Here is an 18846-nt window from a genome sequence, read left to right as displayed (position 1 = left end):
TCTTCACGCCTCATACTAGAAAAATAATGCCAACATCTCTCCAGCTGAAACAGAGCATTGGAAAGTACTTGGAACAGACCAACTAATAGAAAGTCACGGTCCTGAGTTAAACCCAGGAAGTGCTCTCACATTTACTTTGTGAGTTAGCAGATACAGAAAGCTCCAGAACAGCTGTCCACACCTCAGCTTTAAATATGCTGCAGTATAAAGATGGCAGATCGAGATTCCCAGAGGAACGTCAACACTGCGCCCTTTGCATGACAATGAGGAGTAAAAATGAGGTGCAAACACTAAGAAAACCTTATGGGAGATGAATGGAAGTCTTCAAGAAGCCCATTTCTGATCCAAAGATAAGCCTGAACATTTAATCTGAAATGCTAACGAGGGAGGAAAGCTGAAGGAGATCTGAAGCAGGATTACGATCTGTTTCAGCTCAAGGCAGTTTCTGCAGCATCCTTTCACCCTCCCACCAGGAACAATGTGCCGTGGCCGCCACAAATCAGTGGGATAAGTGACAGTGCTTTTACAGTGCCACATGGAAGTAACAAAATGCAGGAAGCATCCCGTCAGATGTCACTTAGCAGTGATATCACGGGGGTATTTGGGAATGGGATTTGCCTGCATAGCAGGAATTCCTCAGTCCAGGGACAGGGGGGAAGCAGAAACAGCGAGAAGGCAGGATCTAATCTTGGCCTCTCCAATGAACAGGAGAGATTGCTCAGCTCCAACCTCACCTCAGGGAGCAACCACACGGTTCGGCATCTTGTCGCTGTACTGAGTGGGCTCGATTCCTTGTGGACCAGACTTAGCCACAAAAATAGGACAGCAGAGGGTACCTCCCCTCCATAGAGTCACAAAGCGCCAAGGACTGCCGATACACGTACAGGAGGGAGCTGGAGGAAGAATGCTGAAAATGGGTTGTGACGTTTTGTAAGGAAATAAATACATATCTTCAATGAGTCTCTGAAGACAGATCATGGTTACCAAGGCCATTACAAATGTGAAAGCCCATCCCTCCTCTATGTGCCATGGTCCTTCAAGGGCCATGGTGCCATCTAAAGCCAGCATATATCAGTGGAACGGCCCCAAGAACTGCAGATGGTACCGATGGGCTGCAGAAAGAAGCATCCAACCCGAACCCAGAACTGAGGAAGAGGATCTAAACCCAATTCCAGCCTCCTGTGCACCACGGGTGACCCAGGTTGTGTTGTTTGTCTGGCTAAACAAGGGAAGGCTGGAGCACAGCGAGATGAATGCTCCATGGTGTGACTACAAGTGTGCTCTTCCTGAGCACATGGCGTGCATGTGAGCGCACAAGTGTGAGAAAGACACAGAAAATTAAGGATGTGATTATGAAATTACCCAGCTGCCCACTTAGGACTTAGCAGCACCATGCGGCGCATTATCTCATTTGGCGCATGTGGGCTGGCGCAGAGAGGGCTGCTAAGCTCACACGTGCAGGGAAACCAACTTGGATTCTGGAAGCAACACTGCTAACAAGGTGCTCCACCTAAACTAATTAGCCCTGCCTTTCAACAGGCTTAATTAGGTGGGGCACCATCCTGTGCTGTTGTGGCTAGACAGCTTCCGGTGCTGGAGTCGGCTCTTGGTGGTGAGCCCGGTGCTGCTGCGCTGCGGTGCCACGTGCTGACTGTGTGCACCGAGGGGCTCCTGGCCGTGCCCCCAGCAGCAAGCAGGTGGTGGGGGTCCCTCAGCAAACCGAGTGCCTGCAGCCCTGCTGATGCTCTGACACTCCTTGGGAAACCATGAGCGGAGCTTCACAACGGAGCCTAGCAAGGAAGGGACTGCCCGGGCAGGAGAGCACTGCAACAACTTTAGTTCAACAAAGGGAAAATGGGCCACAAAAGATGTTGTTTTCATCACCCAGCCATAGCCATGAAAACAGCTTTTGAAGCAGGTTAACCTGGAGATAATAAATCCAATGTTCTGCATATTCTGAGAGTGAAAGCCCTGTGAGCGCAGTGAAACAAACGCAGGGTGGGAAATGGAAGAGGAACCTCAGGGATGATGCCTGGAAGTGCCTCATCCACCCAAAGGGTTCCTCTCCACCACTGGCGCCCAAGAGAGGCAGAATTAATTAATAAACCTTAGCTCTTTAAGAGGAAAATTGTTCAGAGTGTTTAAAATGAGGGTCAGAATAAAGCCGGCAAAGTCACCACAGCGCTGCAGAACGTGCTGCTGGTAAAACCTGCTTAAACCAGCTCCCTCAGCTCTGAAAAGGTGACAGTTTCACATCAAGGTGTCCTCCCTTGGGACTCAGTTTGGTTTCCTCAAGGTCTTCAATAGGAAAGCAGCACGGGGCTCCTGCAAGCACCCAGACACAACTTGTAGGAGCTCTTTAGGACACATACAGACTTTGTGCCCACACAGCCTGCTCTCAGCCTTGCAGAGATTGGCCATGCAGTCACCCCGTATGGTTTCAGCCACCATGCCGGATATTCAGATCGTATTAATTAAAAAACACAATTACATAGATTTCTCATGACCTATCTTTAATGACGGAAGCTTAAAAAACTGATTTATTTTGGATTTTTGATCTGTCATCCTACAACAGATATGTCACGTACTCAAAGGGTAATAAAGTCTACCTCGCTGATCTACCTTATTTGAACTCGTGGCCCTTATTTAGCCAAACCAAGGGCTGTGACCATCACCTTACTGAAAGACACGGATGTGGCTGCTGTGCATTGAGCAGAGCCACTCAGGCATGCAACGTGTTGCAAAAAATGACCTGTTCTGACATATTTGGGGCTGAAGTGATACTCTGAGTAAGCCCTATCAGCCCATCTGCAATGGTACTCAGCAGCACCGTGGGATTGCTCAGTGCAGACCGTGGGCTGCTCACAGAGCAGAACCTGCAGAAATTGCTCGACCGACCTGGAAGCAGACGCAATTTAAGAAGATGTTACTTAACCCGTGATCCTTCAGCTCCTGAAAATGAGGATATCTCACTGTTGGGCCAACGCCACCCCCAGCAGCTCCGTGGGGACGCCCTGGGACCTACAGAGTCACAGCAAACACATCCAGACATTCACTGTGCCAACGCCCCACGTCACAGAACTGAAATCTTCAGACCCGCAGCAGCTGAAGGCAAAGCTGGACCCTCCATTGCAGCAACCATTGGCACTGACCTGCCCCAGCCAACAGCTGCTCGGGGCCGTGACTCAGCGTGCTGCGTGTTTACCAAACCGCACGTACAGCCTTTTAAATTAATCTGTTTAAAATCACAGATTAAATCCCACGGGTAAAAGGGTGGGGAGGAAGAGGGAGATGCCAGTATCCTACGAACCAGCATCATTTGTTTTGACAGCTTTTAATATTCCATATTAATGGCTTCACGTGCTGAGCTGCACCGTGCCTCTGTGTCACCTCCAGACCGGGGCCATCACAACCTGGCCACCAGCTCTCACACTGAGGGGCTGTTCAGGTCGGGTGTTAGGGGGAAATCCTTTACTCCGAGGGTGGTGGTCTAAGGGCTTGACCAGGTTCCTGCACCACAGCCCAGCCAGGGCAGGCAGAGGGTGAGCCCCAGCAGGGCTGGGAGGGCAGGTCACATCACTGCAGTCACCACACTGAGCCCTCCTCCGTCATGGTGTATTATTTAAGACCTTCAAAATATACCTACTTGAGGCCTTCAAAATACACTTATTTCAGCACCTCGAACCTGATTCAGGGAAATCGAAATGTCAGCTAGGTGCACGGCGTGCTTATTAACAGCCTTGGTGAAAATACCAGACTAAATGGACGTGGAAATCACAGTGTTCCCCGCTGAAGGTCAGACATGGGCTGTCCTGCCGCAAATTACTGCGCTGGTTCCTCTTTAAGGCTCACAGCCCATGGCACCTTTCAGGATCTCTTGCACAAGAGGTACCTCATGTTTGCCTTGGCTGAAGTCTCCGCGCTCCAACCAGTAGCGCTCCTCTGAAGTAATTAATTCTGTCGAATAAGCTCAGTGAAATTCGCACCATTTCTGCAAAACATCTGATTTTCAGCTGCCCGGGGCTTTCCATTTAAGGCAGTTTGCAATAAAAGGCATTCTAGCAGCACACTGAATTGACCGCACTTGGATGTGTGACAAAGGCAGGCTCACAACCAGAGGCCGCTGCTGGAGAACGCGGTGTGAGGACCACCGCTTCCCGTCTGCATCTGTCCTGGTTCCTCATCTATAAAGTGTGATTAGCAGATTTTTGGCTCCTACCTGGGGAGGACGTTCCCACTGCACATAGATGGAAAGACTTCCGAGCTTCACGCAACAAAGCTGAACCTCAGGGAGCTGCTAACAGCTCGTGGCATTCTCACAACAGGAATTTCGGGAAATACCCTGCCCAAAGAACTCGAACAAAGGTGAAGGCCCAACGTGTGTGTTGGAGGAGGACCTGGACGCGGACCACGGCCCATAAAGCACCACCGCTAACACAGAAACCACGCCGGTGGGGCTGGAAAGTCATGTCTGGATTTCTCTTCATCCAGAAGCAGCTCTGGGAGGAGGGAAAGCACATCCCAAACGTCAGCACAGCCCATGTGTGCTGCGCCCTGCTTCCAACACACAGACAGCCTGCAGGGAATCAGAACATCGGGGTGACCACAACGTGCTGTAAGGGCCGTGGGAGGCTGGGTGCACAGCAACCTCCTTCCACAGCTGCCATCCATCCTCTGGGCTCCACACAATGACGGCGACGTAAGGAACTTTTTGCAGAGTGTGGAGATGGGGACTTTCCATACGTGCAGATGTTTAATTGCCTCCTGGAGGCGTACACTGACTGTAGGATACTTACACCAGAGCGTCCACTCCCAAAAGCACAGCTTTTAAAGACATTTAATTCACTGCTCAGCCACTGCAGCTGCCCGGCCTTGGCCAGACCCCCACCCCATCCCATGGCAGAAGGCTCCGAGCTGCACACGCAGTGCTGCATGCAAAGCAAAAGACATCAACTGCTGACCCAACGCAGCGCCAGATTCCGCGGGTTCCTTTTATGGCTGCTTTTTGTTTTGATTAAACGCCCGAATGCACAACCGAGTCAATCAACAACACCTTTGGACACTGAAATATACCCCGTCACGACTTATTGAGCTGATTTTTGAAGCGTGCTCTTAAAAGCGCAGATCTCTGTGTGCACACCTAGCTTACGCTCCAGCAAACGAAGACCCAGCATCTTTTATTAATAACCATAAGTAATGAACGCTTGCTTCCTTTCTACCAAAAACGTATCCCGATTATACAGCACTTCAGGCTGTCACCTACAGACACTTCACATGGAGGAAACAACACCACACTGAGCCATTTCATTAGCGATTACCATAACACTCTACCAGCTGCATGGGACGGTACCCTTACATAAATAAGCACACGCTCTGGCACTAGCAATCCCCTGCTCCTTCTCTAGCTCTACCCAGAATACACGTTGATTTTAAAAGCCGTTTTTACCCCCTGTGGTCATCAGCCTGTAGAGCTAAGTGGACTGACTGCACCCCTGTGGGGGGCGATGGGCGCTCATCACCCCCTGCACATCACCTGCTGCTCACCAGGGCTGCCATCACCCCCCACCTGTGCCCCCATCCATAGACCAGCGTGATGCGGTCAGTGGGAGCCTCTGCCCGGCCACGACCCGCAATTCAGCCTCCAACGAAGAGCCGGAGATACTCACTTCTTCCAACAGGACGGCACAGTGGCTGACACTCACAATCAGAGCCGGCAGGACAGCGCTGTGAACATGGGGACTGCCCGAGGACAGGCTGCTGCTGGGACTCATGCAGGGCATTACCCTGGGAACAGCCCCGCACGCAGACGCAGCCTCTCACACTCCCATCGCTGGCTGCGTCCGGACACAATGCTGCAGCACAGCGCTCAGCCTCGGGGGAGGAAGGAGAGGCTTATATAGAGCTGCGGGGGGATGAGCCATGGGTGCTGTCAGGAGCCCATGGCAGCTCTCACGAGCTGCAAAACGCCGCTGACATGGAACATGGAAGCCGAAGGGGCTCAGCTCGGTGGGACAATGAAGAGCCCTGCTCATCACTAAGGCATGCACTGCCCCGCAACCTAACAAACAGCTCCTGCTGCCAGCAGCTCGCTTTGGGTGCTTTTGTTTGTTTTGGTTTCTTCTTTTCTCTCTCTCTCTTTTTTTTTTTACAGTCCAAGTCCACATTTCTCAAACTCATATGGAACTGATTCAGTGCACCGAAGGCTGCGATGTCAAAATCGCACCCACACCAACTATTATCGTTCTATACAGAAAACAAAAGAAACACAGATTTTATCAACTCTGAGATTAGCGATGGCAAAGTCTTATTGTCTCCACAGAGGCCTTAAGCAACCCTGCATGAATGGGAGCTGAGTAAAGCAGCACTGGGGCTCCCAGGGCTTGACCTGTGTTTAAAGAGCAGAGTGAACGCAGGGACACAATGAAAGCGGGCTGGGGAGATCTCCTCATTGCCACCTTAGGCTGGCAGTTGCCTGGATTGTTCACAAAGAACTCATCCATCAGTGAGAAGCCCTTTTAATAACCTATGACTGTTTTAATGGGTTTATGCTGCATAGCAGGGTGCGGGATCATCAGTGAAATCACAGAACCACAGAGCCATTCATTCAGGATGGAAAAGCCCTCTCGGCTCCCCCAGCCCACCTCCACACCCCCGCTGCCCACCTCCCGCAGTGCCTCATCCCCACAGCTCTGAACGCCCCCAGGGATGTGAGCCCACCCCTGTGCAGCTGTGCAGTGCTGAGCGCTCTTTGGAGCAGAGATGTCCCCCAGCACCCAGCCTGCCCCTGCCCTGGCACAGCGTGAGGCCGTCACCTCTCGTCCCATCGCTGTTCCATGGCAGCAGATGCCGACCCTCCCTCATCCCAACCTCCAGCCAGGAGCTGTGAGGAGCAGTGAGGTCTCCCCTGAGCCTCCCCTGCCCCAGAACACCGCGGCCCCCACAGCGCTGTGCCCCACTGCCTTTCTGGGAGCGAGAGGCCTGGAGCTGAGCACTGAGCTGCGACCACAGCGGTGCCGAGTATGGTGAGAAACGACAACCTCAGCCAAAAAGCAGTGCTTTGGCTCAACTCTTCTTCACAAACACGACGTACCTGCTATCCCGTCCAAGGATCCCCGCACCCGTGTGAAGATACCCCCTACACAAAGCCCCTTCGGAGCCCCCGCCTGACCCGGGGCAGGTGGGATGTGGGCAGGGGTGGGACCGCCCCGCACACAGCGGGATGTGTGAGCATGGGGAGCCCCGCTGGCACCGCGGGCGGCAGCTGGCCCCGAGTGACAGGATCCTGATGGCAGCAGCACGTGGAGCATCTTCATGTGACACCCGCAGGTGGGGCGGCGGGGAAAACAGTTTTCATCTGTTGCTATGGAGCCGCAATCGGCTTGTGTGTCTTCAGAGCCTGCCGAGGAGAAACGAGGGCTATTTTCTTATATAGATGTCATGAAATCTATCCTCGCAGAATTTCTGGAGTCAAAGGCTAAGCAGGTTTGCCCGGATACCTTCTGCCACTTGATCTACAAATAAATCTAGCCGGGAGACCTAAAACGGGTGTCACTTTTCAGCCGGAGCTGATCACAAAAACTCACTCTTTGGCCTCATTTGGAGTTGTTTACGTGCGTATGGCGCACAGCGGTGTGTTAAATAAAACGGGGCAATCACCTTCACGGCAACGGAGCCTTAAAAACTTAAGGGAAAAATCAGAAGGCTCAGAATCGCCGAGCACAGCGACTTTGGAGAAACTTTTCCCCTTTTCTCTCCAATTGCTAAAAGAAAACCTGATGTTCTTCTTTTAAAATGTGCCTGCCTCTAGGTCTTTGGCACAGGTCTGCCGATGGGAGGGCCGGCAATCTATTTAATGACTGCATTGACGTCAATAGCATAACTGAAATACTTACTAAGATGCATGAGTCCAACTTTCAGGGGGTGTGTGTTTGCAGGCAGGAGCAACACACGAAACGGACTGCGTGGGAATGAACTGCCCGGGTAGAGCTGGAGCAGTGCTGGGTGTCCCAGCCAGCTCCAAGGGCGCTCACTGCCCCTCTGCTGCAGGGAACCTCCCCAGGTCACTCTGAAACACCTCTGCTTTCTCCAAGCAGCAGCAGTCGCTTCAGGTTCAACAGCCTCAGCATCGCTCTGCCGCACCACTAAGCTGCCAACCATCTGATTTATTCTACACTTGCTTCTTTCCAAGCCAGCATCATTATGGCACCGCATTAAGAACGGTGCGCAGGGAGTCATGTTTAGGGACGAGCCTCCAGCACCACGCTGCTGCTGTGCACAGGCAGCCTTCAGCTCAGCTCCGTGCTGCTGCGTGGCTCTCCATCAGAAGCACGGCACTAACCAAGGGATGCTGCACTCCTCACTGCTGGCAGCCCGAAGCACGCCAATGGGACTTCAGCATGAATCATCTCTCTCGTACCTGCCCAGCGCCTCGCCAGAGCAAAGCCCCATCTGACTGCATGGAGCTGATGGGTGGCTGCAGCCAAGGGCTGAGCGGTGCACAGGACCTGGTACCCCCTGCAGGAGCCGGGACTCTCTTTCACACAGGCACTGGTGTTATCCAGTCCTTTGTTTATGCTTCATACACACGAGTCTGTGTACAACTTACACCCACATGAAAAATGAAAGAGTACAAGTTTTGGGTTCGTGTAAAGGCATGTGAGCAGCACAGACAAACGTGCGGACGGGCAGGAAAGCAGAGGCTAAGGCACACTAAGAGTACTGAGCTCTCCCTCCCACCCCCAGAGAGGAACTGTAACAAAGCTTCAATCCCACGAGCCCCGAGAAGCCTGTGTGTGACACAGCCCAAAGTGCCACCCCCTGGAGCCTCAAGTTGCAAAGCCAATCAGCGATATAGCTAATGACATATTATATTGCTAGGCGTATAATTAATGGTGAGGACGTGATGCAATTATTCAGTGCTGAAGGCACCTGAGGGGCAGCAGCAGGAGCTCTGCAGTCCCTCCGGCAGCACGGCGGGGCAGTGACCCATTGGGGAACCAGTGTGTAGGGATGCCCAGTGCTCACGGGTCAGGTCCCAATACCCAGCTGCACTCCTGGAGGCTGAATGAGGTGTGGATGGCTTAGATGGGAAGGAAGGAGGCTCAGTAAGGAAAATCAGCAGTGAGGAAGGAACAAAGCTAAGCAGGGGGCCGACAGACCTGCTGCTGGGCATGGGTTTTATCAGCTGAGTGGATGGGGGCTGAAGACCCCTCACCAGTGCCCAGGGTGGTGAACTGGGAAGTGCAGTGCTGAGGGTTGAGCTGAGATGTGAGGAGCACTGAGGGCAACCAAAGTGACTGCAGCAGAGGTCACGAGAAAAGAGCAAAGAGAAGCACACGAGAGAGAGAAGTCGCAGGGATGTGCACGGCACTGCTTTCCTATTGCTCATTTCTGTAACTGTGGGGAAGGAGGTGGGGCAGCACCTGCCCCAAACCCACATCTCCATAACTGTGCTCTGCAGCACTTTGCACAGCCACCACCTCATGGTCCCAGCCAGCCTCACCATCCCGCCCAGCTGTGAAGCACAGGAGCTGATGTACGTTTTGCTGCTGCTTCGTATTTCCACGCAGAGGTTCCTTAGGTAACTCACACAAGCAATTCTGTTTGTTCCTGTGATCTGCAGCTATAACAAAATAACAGGAAAAATCTGCCAGGTTTACTTAAGCTGATACCAAGGACAAAACACAGGATGTCCAATGCATATCCCTCTTCCTTTTATGGCTTGGTTATAAGGTTAAGAAAGCTCTGAAACCTCCAGTGACATCACTGTGTGCTTGGGAACAGCTCTTCCCCACCAAGAGCCTGACCAGAATTGTTCATGTTTTCAAGAAAATGAAAGCAAGAAGCAGAATTTCATCACCCAGCACAGGCCACTCGTTCCGCCATGGGTCTGGGTCCTGGGTGATGCAACTCCTTGGGAGCACATGGGCTCCGGATTTGGCTCCTCTGTGTTGTAAACGACTGACAAACCCCTGAGGCTCTGCTGGACCAACCAGCCAGCATGCATTACTTGCAGCGCGAAGCTGCGCGCAGTTTGTGTCCCTCCAGGGTGATTTTAGGAATGTACGCTGGTTTGCTTTAAACCCCAAGCCCTGCACTTCTCATAGCAGGATATCAATCACTGCTAACGACAGACAAGAGGAGGCACACGCAGGGTGCACACAGTGATGCTGATCGCTCGTGGTGGCACGGCTATGAATCAGCATAAATCAAACACTGAGCTTTGCCAGTGAACCCACCTAGAGGATGGAGCACATCCCAGCTAGAGACACGTCCTTCTATCCAGAATGGAGCAACACAGTGTGGCCCCAGTCTAAACCTCACCTCTTCCTGCTCCAAAACTTGCAGGGAAGACACAGCATCCCTTCAGACACAGCAGGATGATGGAACATCCCTCCTTCCGCTCCTAAGTTCTGGATCGACACACTGAAAGAAATGCCCTGAATCCCTTTGCTCTTTCTGCACCAAAAGAGTGCCTTCCTTGGGAAGCAACCGGCATCTTAATTCTCTGCTGGGCTGAAAATCATGGCAGCAGCTGTAGGGATGAAGGCAGAAGGTCCCCAGAAGAAAACCAGTAGTGGGAGGAGAGAGCAGCCCCGCAGCCCCCAGCACGCAGCCCTGCTTCCTTGTGCAGGAAATAACACCATTTCCTATCAACCTCAAGCATGGTTCTTATCACTGCTGCCTGCAAACTGTCACAACGTACTTCAGTTACTCACCCATCCGCACAGCACCAGAACACTAAAACTGTGAGTGGGGAGCACTGGGTTCATCATGCTGCGAGTGGGCTTCCCATCAGCTGCTGTCTCCTTCTGGGTCCTCCAGAGCAACACCAGCCCCTTATCAGAAAGGGAGCTGGAGTGGCTGCAGGCTCCAGGCATCAGGAGCTGGGGTTACCTACAGGATTGCCTACGGGGTTACCTGTGGTACCCGGCATCCCTCTGCTGTGCTGGAGGTGCTGTGCAATAGTATCATTTCCTCCATGCCCACAAAGCGTTAAGAAGTGGAAAGCCATTGTTTCCACAGCAAGCGTTAAGAAAATTCATCTAAAAGTTCCTGGAAGGGAATTATCTCCCGGTTATCAGATTCTGTAAGCTATATAAACAGATCTATGCAAAGCTTATGAAATGTTCCACGAAGCCTTTCACAGGGGGCCAAAAAGCCAAGTCTTGCTCAGACCGGTGCTGGAAGAAGTGCTGGATGAGCTCCTGCCAGCCCAGCTCTGCTGCTGCTCCCTGGGCTGTGTGCAGGAGGACCTTCACGCCATCGCTGCTCTCCCTGCAGCCCCCACCTCCACATTCCACCACCAAGTTTTGAGGAATCCGAGCCGGAAATCTCCTGGACTGCTCACGTCCCCAGACAGTAAATAACACACAGTGTGAAAGGAAATGACAGTTACCCAGGCTGTGCACGCTGCAATAACGTGGTTTTACTCAGCCTTCCTAGAGTGGAATTGCAGGAGAGGCCAAGATCACACCTTACACATCAGCACTCCTCCACCCACCTCCTCCCCTGGGGGGGGGTAACAACTCCATCAGTGCCAGAAGGGCCAGAACTCTTCCAGAGCGGGTCCCCCAAGGCTCCAGCCCAGCACATCCCCCCCCCAGGCAGCACACAGTGCAGAGCCCCCCTCAGTGCCATTCACCCCCATGGTGGAGCCGAGCCCAGGCTGCGCGCTGCAGCCGCTGACCCAGCGTGGGGACGAGGACGGGGTGAGCGGCGACTGACTTTGCTCCCGTTCAGTTGCTTAAATGCGGTATTTCAAAAGACTGCAAACAAACGTTGAAAGGAAAAAATACGCCATTCCAGCCTAACAAAAGCCAAGGGAGTTTCACCCGAGAGAGGCTTCTGAGATCGCAGTTTTACATAGATCACATGGAAGCAAACTGAAATAAACAGGATAAAAACTACAGCTGTGCCTGAGCCTGTTGGAGGCTGTAGGCTGCTGCTTGCCCAGGCCTGCGCTGCACGGGGACTCGGAGCAATTGCAGTCACTGTGGCCATGGCTATCGAATCAAAATCATGTTCTACCTCATGCTAACACGAGGGTAAACACAAACCCCAAACCATTCAAACGGCAGCAACCTGAGCCTGGCGGTGCTCCTGCATTGGTTTTGAAAGAGCTCAGCACTACACCAGGCTGGGGGAGCAGAGGAGCAGCCACGAGTAAACCCATGTGCAATAAGCCTTCCTCTTTGCAGGCAGGTGATTACTGAGGACCCACACATACCTTGCAGGTTCACTCTGGAGACAGGTGGCTGACTCGTTGCAGGAGATCTCCTAAAAGGGGTAAAGAATACTCCATCAGCAGGTGCTACTTTTACCCTCCAAGCACTGCCACTGCTAACACTCATAACCAAAAGGCTGTTCTCAGGTTCACAAAGAAGCCTAAAACACTTCCCAGTGACCAGCAATTCACAAGCAATACAATAAACCTGTTAGAAAAACCCAAACGCCTTCTGTCCCTCAGCTAAGCACACACACACACACACACACACACACACACACACACACACATGCTAGAACTCACAACAGAAAAGATGTGCCCTCATCCCACATTTCATCTGCTGTGTTGAGGTCCAGCTATGCCTGGAGCACAGCCAGGGCTGGGTGCTGTGACTGCAGGGCTCACTGAGGCCTCACATCAAGGCCTTCTCCTGCTGGTATTTCACCAACCGAGTGCAGGCTGGAGCCCAAAGCAATGCCTGTTGTTACACCAGTGTGTATGTCCAGGGCTGCAATGGAGATGCAAGGCTTTACATCCCACCATGAGCAGCCAGAGCAGCACCCACAGGCACATAATGAGACGCTGCAGCCGATGGCGTGAGCTCGGAAACAAAACAGAATGGCACTGCTTGAGTAGGAGCAGCAGCTCCGTCAGGAAACAGTGGATTCCAGGAGGGCTGAGAGCTATCTGCAAATTTGGCTGGTGTTAAGCAAGCAGGTTGGGCTGGAAAAAATGGTGCAATATTTCTCCAAACGTCAAAAGATTCCACTGTGACGTCTGCCAAATCAAACTGGTAGCTTTTTTCAAGTTGAAACCATAATTCACATGAAAAAGAAAGGGAAAGATACAAGGAAAGGGGATAGAAAAAGGAAAAAGGGGAAAGGAGTTCTGTAAAGAAGTTACCAGGAGATGAGAATCAAAGCAGTCCGCTTGGGATTGAGGATGGTTTTCCAGGCTAACCAGAAACAAAACCCGGGGCTTCTGCTTCCCAAAGGGGTTTCGGAGCGGTTCCAACCAAAGGCGGATCCCCCCCACGTCCCTCCCAGCCCCGACCTTCTGACTCAGACACCGAACACCAAACATCCATTTTCTGGCTGCCTCTCCTTTGACGCTGCATTCAGAGCCAGTGAGCGGCTCCATCCCGCTGCCACTGCAGCTGTAGGGGCTTCTCCGGCAGCACTCCATGAAGGCCGACCCGGTGCGATGTGCAGAGGTGGGCAGCCCACAGCCCACAGCCCTCGGACCCAACGTTCCTCCCGGAGCTGAGCGGGGCTCCCTTCACCTTTTGAGTGCTTTCCAAAAGTTCTGCTTTTCCGGAGGGCACGGCGGGCCCTGGATTCTTCGAAGGGCTCGTCGTGTTGCGCGCACGCTGGGTGCTGACTCCTCTGAAAATCTGCCCCGACCTGCCTGTGCCGAGCCTTTGAAAACTGAAATCTTGGGATCTTTGGGAAACAGAAACTCCTCGTTAGGGACAGCCGGTATCAGGGAGATGCGCTCCAGGTATCTCCAGCCGCGGTGCAGAGATGTGCCCTCTGGGGGCGGGGAGGGGTGAGCTCATGTTCAGAAGGGTATTCCCCACTGCAGAGCTTGCAAACACAACAGCACCACTCCCAGCACCCTCCGTGACGTCCTGGCTGCACCCATCCTGGTTTCTACAGCTGTGAAGGAGTGGGCAGTGAGCTGCCATCGATCCACCCGCTGTCCCCTCCAGGGCACCGCAGCCAGCGGGTGTCACATGGAGCTGCTGTCAGATCCCTGCTGCTGCGTCCTGCTCCGTATATGCCAAACTCAGCCTCCCAGAAGCCATCAATCAATTAATCACTCCCCCCTCTTTTCCACTCGGGAAACTGTCTGAAAAAACCCTGATGTTACCGTCCAAACACATCAAAAATCAAGTGATGATTGTCGTTTGCTTTGTGTTTTCCCAGCCCTTCAGGCTCGTATGTTCCAACACCTCTGTCACTAAGTGGGGCGGCATCCTCTTCTCCCTTCTTGGAACAGCAGGGGCGGAGGAGGGAGGAAGGAGAGGAAGGCTTAAAGAAGAGCAGAGGTTCCCGTGATCCCCAGATGTGGACGCCAGGTGTGTAATGGCTTCAACATTTGATGGCTTAGCCCTTGGCTGGGCAAACGGCTGTGTGCCTCCAGCAGACCTGGGCATGTGTTCAGGAGGACACTGCGAGGAGCTGCTGCGTCCCACAGGTTACACCCTCGCTTCCTTCCGGCCCCAAATTCAGATTCCTCATTAGGAACTGCCAAAATACTCGGGCGATTCAAGAAAAGCAAAGCGGAACAAAGGAAAAAAAAAACCCACAAGAAAATAACAAGGAAAGGATCCATTCTCTCAGCCATCTGTTTTTCTATTAACCTCCACCTCGGAACGCGGCGGTTCGTTTCCCATGACATCTTGCAAACAGAAATGAACGGGAGGAAAGCTCAGCGCCCAGCACGACCCCGGGTGCACGGGGAGCACAGGGCCGTGGTGGGCACCGCGGTGTCCCCAAGGATGGGGCAGCTCGGCCCCCGCTGCCAGCCGGACGGCCGCGAAGCCAGCGAGACCCCGCTCAGGCGGGCGGCTGCGCTTTGGCGCCCCCACGCGGCCAAAGTCGGGACAGCGCCGACCCCCCGCCGCCCGCTCCCCCATCATCGCAGCCCCAACCCCCCCTTGTCTCCCCGCTTACTTGTTGGCCGTCCCGTGCAAATTGGTGAGCAGCGTGAAGTTGTTCCTCACGCTCCGCAAGCTGGCCAGCACCTGGGGCGAGCAGAAGGGATCCGTGAGCACTTCTCAAGGCAAACCTTTCCAAGCCAGCCCCGTGCAAGAGGCAGCAAGCTTCCAACTCACCTGAGCGAAAGGTGTGACGATCAGGTCATCTCCGTGCCTGCGGGGGGAATGGAGAACGTGGCCGTAAGACACTGTGGGCGGGTGGAAGGACAGAACGGCCATCACTACACGGATGGATGCCCTGCATGGCCATGGCTGGGGGCAGTGCGTGGGGATGGCTGGGGGCACCGCTGGCACAGCACAGCAACAGCCTGGAAACTCAGAGCCAGGGCAGTGTGCTCATCTGAGCTGGAAAAACCCATCATGGCCTGGGTAAAGGTCAGCTCTGAATTTCCTGGCTCTTGTGTGTCACCGTGCTTCACGTCACCCAAACACCGTGTGTTTTCATCGTGGAAGATCTGAGCAGAAGTTCGGAGGGAAGGGCAGCATCGCCAGCACCGGGAGGGATTTCCTGGCAGCACAAAGCGCTCACACAAGAAGCCTGGGCTCGGGGTGCTGGGGCAGGAGGGATGCTCTGCTCCCCTGTGGGAATCCACCACACCTCCCATTGAGATTCAGGTGGCACTGGGGTCCTCTTGTATTTCACCCCCTGGCTTTGACAGCTCTTCTACTACATTATGGAGAAAAAGTGAGTATCTGCAGGATGGGATGGGGATGAGGGAGTCGCGGGTGGGCCGGCCACGGCAGCAGCTGTCTGCTGGGCTGTGAAATGTGCATAGTGCCTGCAGGCACCTCTTCCTGGGGACTGCAGGAAGACTCGCCGGCCCTCAGCCTCTGCTACTGTCAAATAGGACGTGAGCTGCTAGTGCTTACTGTTCGCTTGGGAGAGAGGAGTTCCTGGACATGGTCTTTGGCGACAAGTCGTAGTCGCTGTCTGAGCGGTAGAGGAAGGACTCCCGGCGCTGGCTGTGCCCAGGGAAGGTGGTGTGCAGCACCAGCCCTGAGGAGGAGCTGGCCTGCGGGTCCAGCGGGCTGCGGCCGGGGGAAGGGCCATTTTCCACATCGAAGCTGCAAACAAAGCACAGACTGCATCACGCATGCCTGCCAACAGCCAGCTTTCAGTGCACAGAACCACAGAATCATTCCCATTGGAAAAGCCCTCCAAGATCCCCAAGCCCAGCCCACCCCCCATGCCCACTGCCCACCTCCCTCAGTGCCACATCCCCACGGCCCTGGAACACCTGCAGGGATGGTGCCATCCCCACCTCCTGGGCAGCTGTGCAGTGCTGACTGCTCTTAGTGTCCAGCCTGACCCTCTCCTTGGCTCTCCCAAGTGCAGCTCATTGACTGCACCATGTGGATGCGCCAAACCTCACCCACATCCTTGCAAACGCCGTGGGGACGGAAGGCACTGTGTCACAGAGCCATACCACTGAGCACACCGGCAGTGCCACGCTGTCCTCCTCTGCTTTTAGAGAAAGGTTTTGGGATCCCACACGGTTTGTGAGGAGCGGGCATCCAACCACATCTCGCATCTCAGCTGAGCCAACGTCAAACAGCTGTGCTGCAAAACGGAGGCTTGGAAAAGAGAACCCAAGCTGTCTGTCACCATTTCCATTCTACACCCACTTCCTTATGGCTTCTCAGCTTGGCTGCTGCTCCTGGCTGAGGTCACCCTGGGCGCTCCGGCAGGTGACACCCCTCAGAAAGCAACAGACAGACCCATTGTTCTCTGCTCTGCTGCTCAGCCACACCGAGCACCCTTTGCATTACTCACTGATGACTTCAGGAGCAAGCGATCAGATATCAGCATCATACATTGCATGTGGCTGTTTGCAACTTGGCTTCTGCTTTTATCCCTCCCTGCTCCAGGGGCAGGAAGGTGTTTCTAACTAATGCAATTAAAAATGTTCATTCCCAGTGCAGACGTGGATTCCTTCCTTGGAAATCCAAAAGCGGGGCACTGGTGTGACACAGCGTGTGTGGAAGGCAATCCCTGCACACACAGTGCTGCTCTGTAGTGTCCGCTCACCCAGCTGCTCAGTTGGAGCCGGTAATGGCTCACTTACATTCTTTTCCTCTTTGTTATCTGCTCTTCTATCAACAACAGCCTGCGTACACCTTATTTCCAGCCATAAGAATAAACTCAGCTCTGCAACTGCCGCATCTACAACCACAGGCTGATAATTAATCCATCTCTACCGAGAAAATTAACTCTGATGTCACAGACATTCCACACTTGGCCGGCAGGGCTCGGGGAGAGCAGCCCCTCTTCTCCTCCCACCGCAGCCCTTAGGAAGCAGAGCAGAAGGGGATGCAGGGCAGCGCAGGGCAGCAGGTGGCAGAAGTTAGCTGCAGCTCGCTGCCTGCGCACCCGAGGGGCACCTGCAAAAGATTTCAGTGCAGTGCAGAGAAACTGAGGGGACGGGCAACATCGTGACAGGAGGAGCCGCACTTAGCACAGCCTGGCTTCATGCATGCATCTGGAAAACAAACGAAACGACTGAATGCACATCCCGGGCTGCTTGAGCATCCCTGTTGCTGTTAATCCTCACAAAACACAAGGTGTAGCCCCACACAGCAGGTACAGCCCCGCTTCCACCACCACGGCCTGGAAGCACAGATGGGTGTGCACACAATGGGTGTAAGGTGTGTGTGAGCACCACAGGGGTGTGCACGGCCCCTCCTTGCACAGGAAGCAATGTTACTCCTGAAGGGCTTTTCTCTTTCCTCCCCAGAGCCCCCCGGCATTAAGAGATGCACCCAGCCTTCTCACTTGGCTCATCGAATAATGATCTGACCTGATTTTTTGATTTATTTCTATAATTGGTGCCCGCATTCCTGCCAGCAAAAGGACAATAAAGTGTTCTGAGATGGTATTCAGATCATTAAATCCTTCGCAAGCTCAGCCCTCCCAAATATCATTAATCTGGTTGGTTACATTTCAGCAAGATTTTACTTGCTTCACATCTTCCAATCACATGCACTCCTGTTCTATTCCAGCAACAGCAGCAGACACGGAGCACAGCTAATGGCTGCATCCACCACTAACTGCTCACTGCACCGGGGGAGGTTCAGACCATGAGGGAAAACTGCTCTACCATGAGGGTGCTCAAACACCACAACAGGCTCCCTGGACAGGCGGGTGATGCCCCTGCTGGTGTCCAGGGGGCTTTGGATGCCGCCATCGATAACATGCTTAAACTTTTGGTTAGCCCCGAGGTGGTCAGGCAGCTGGGACTGATGATCTCTAACGTCCCTTCCAATGGAACTACTTCATCCCACTCCGCTCCGTTCCCTTCCACTCCATTTCTCCTCCATTCCATTCCACTCCACTCCATATGCATAGTCTCCGATCCGCTAGTCTCCTGGTACAGGGTTGTTCTGCTGTGAAAGCAATAGCACTCTGCTGGCACCCCAAACATCACTTAGTAACACTGTCACCTTCTCTGGACATGCAAATCTTCCCCAGACCTGCTGCAGGGCTCACTTTGATCTTCATTAGCGATCCCTTTGAAGCTCTGCCTCATGCTGACAGTTACTTGCTGGAGATGCTATTCCGGAGTCACTTCAAATCAGTGCTGTGCTGCTCACAGAAACAGACAGGGAAGCACAGAGGAAAAAAGGTCCTGCCTGTTGGAAATACTGAATGCAGCTATAAGGCATCAAGGCCAGTAACAGCAAACAGCACAGCAGCACAGCCAGAAACACTGGGGGGTCAGGAAGAAAATAGTGCTTGCTACCTTCAATTGTCATCTAATAATGCAAGAGGTGAAGTTTTCAATGCGAATGAGCATAGAAGTGTAGGCATGGCACAAAGCCGCTGTATCTGACTGTGCTTCAGGCTCAAGTCATCTTCATAAATGCTTCATTCTACAGCTAATAGAATTTAGACATCCTG

At 53.4% G+C, this 18846-nt stretch overlaps 1 protein-coding gene across 5 annotated transcripts in view; it reads right to left on the bottom strand.

Moving 5' to 3' along the window:
* PDE4B (phosphodiesterase 4B) overlaps positions 1 to 18846 on the bottom strand; it is a 132667-nt gene that overhangs the window by 28405 nt on the left and 85416 nt on the right. For all 5 annotated transcript variants that reach the window (XM_072342557.1, XM_072342558.1, XM_072342559.1 and 2 more), the window contains 4 exons: positions 15819 to 16013; positions 15066 to 15102; positions 14905 to 14975; positions 12230 to 12279 (listed from right to left, as the gene is read on the bottom strand). In XM_072342557.1, the coding sequence (XP_072198658.1) occupies positions 12230 to 12279; positions 14905 to 14975; positions 15066 to 15102; positions 15819 to 16013 (353 nt within the window). The remainder of the gene's footprint in view (positions 1 to 12229; positions 12280 to 14904; positions 14976 to 15065; positions 15103 to 15818; positions 16014 to 18846) is intronic.

This window comes from Excalfactoria chinensis, chromosome 8 (genome assembly GCF_039878825.1).
Source record: "Excalfactoria chinensis isolate bCotChi1 chromosome 8, bCotChi1.hap2, whole genome shotgun sequence".
NCBI lineage: Eukaryota > Metazoa > Chordata > Aves > Galliformes > Phasianidae > Excalfactoria > Excalfactoria chinensis.
The sequence above is the reverse complement of the archived record's forward strand: the minus strand, read 5'-3'. Positions and strand labels throughout refer to the sequence as shown.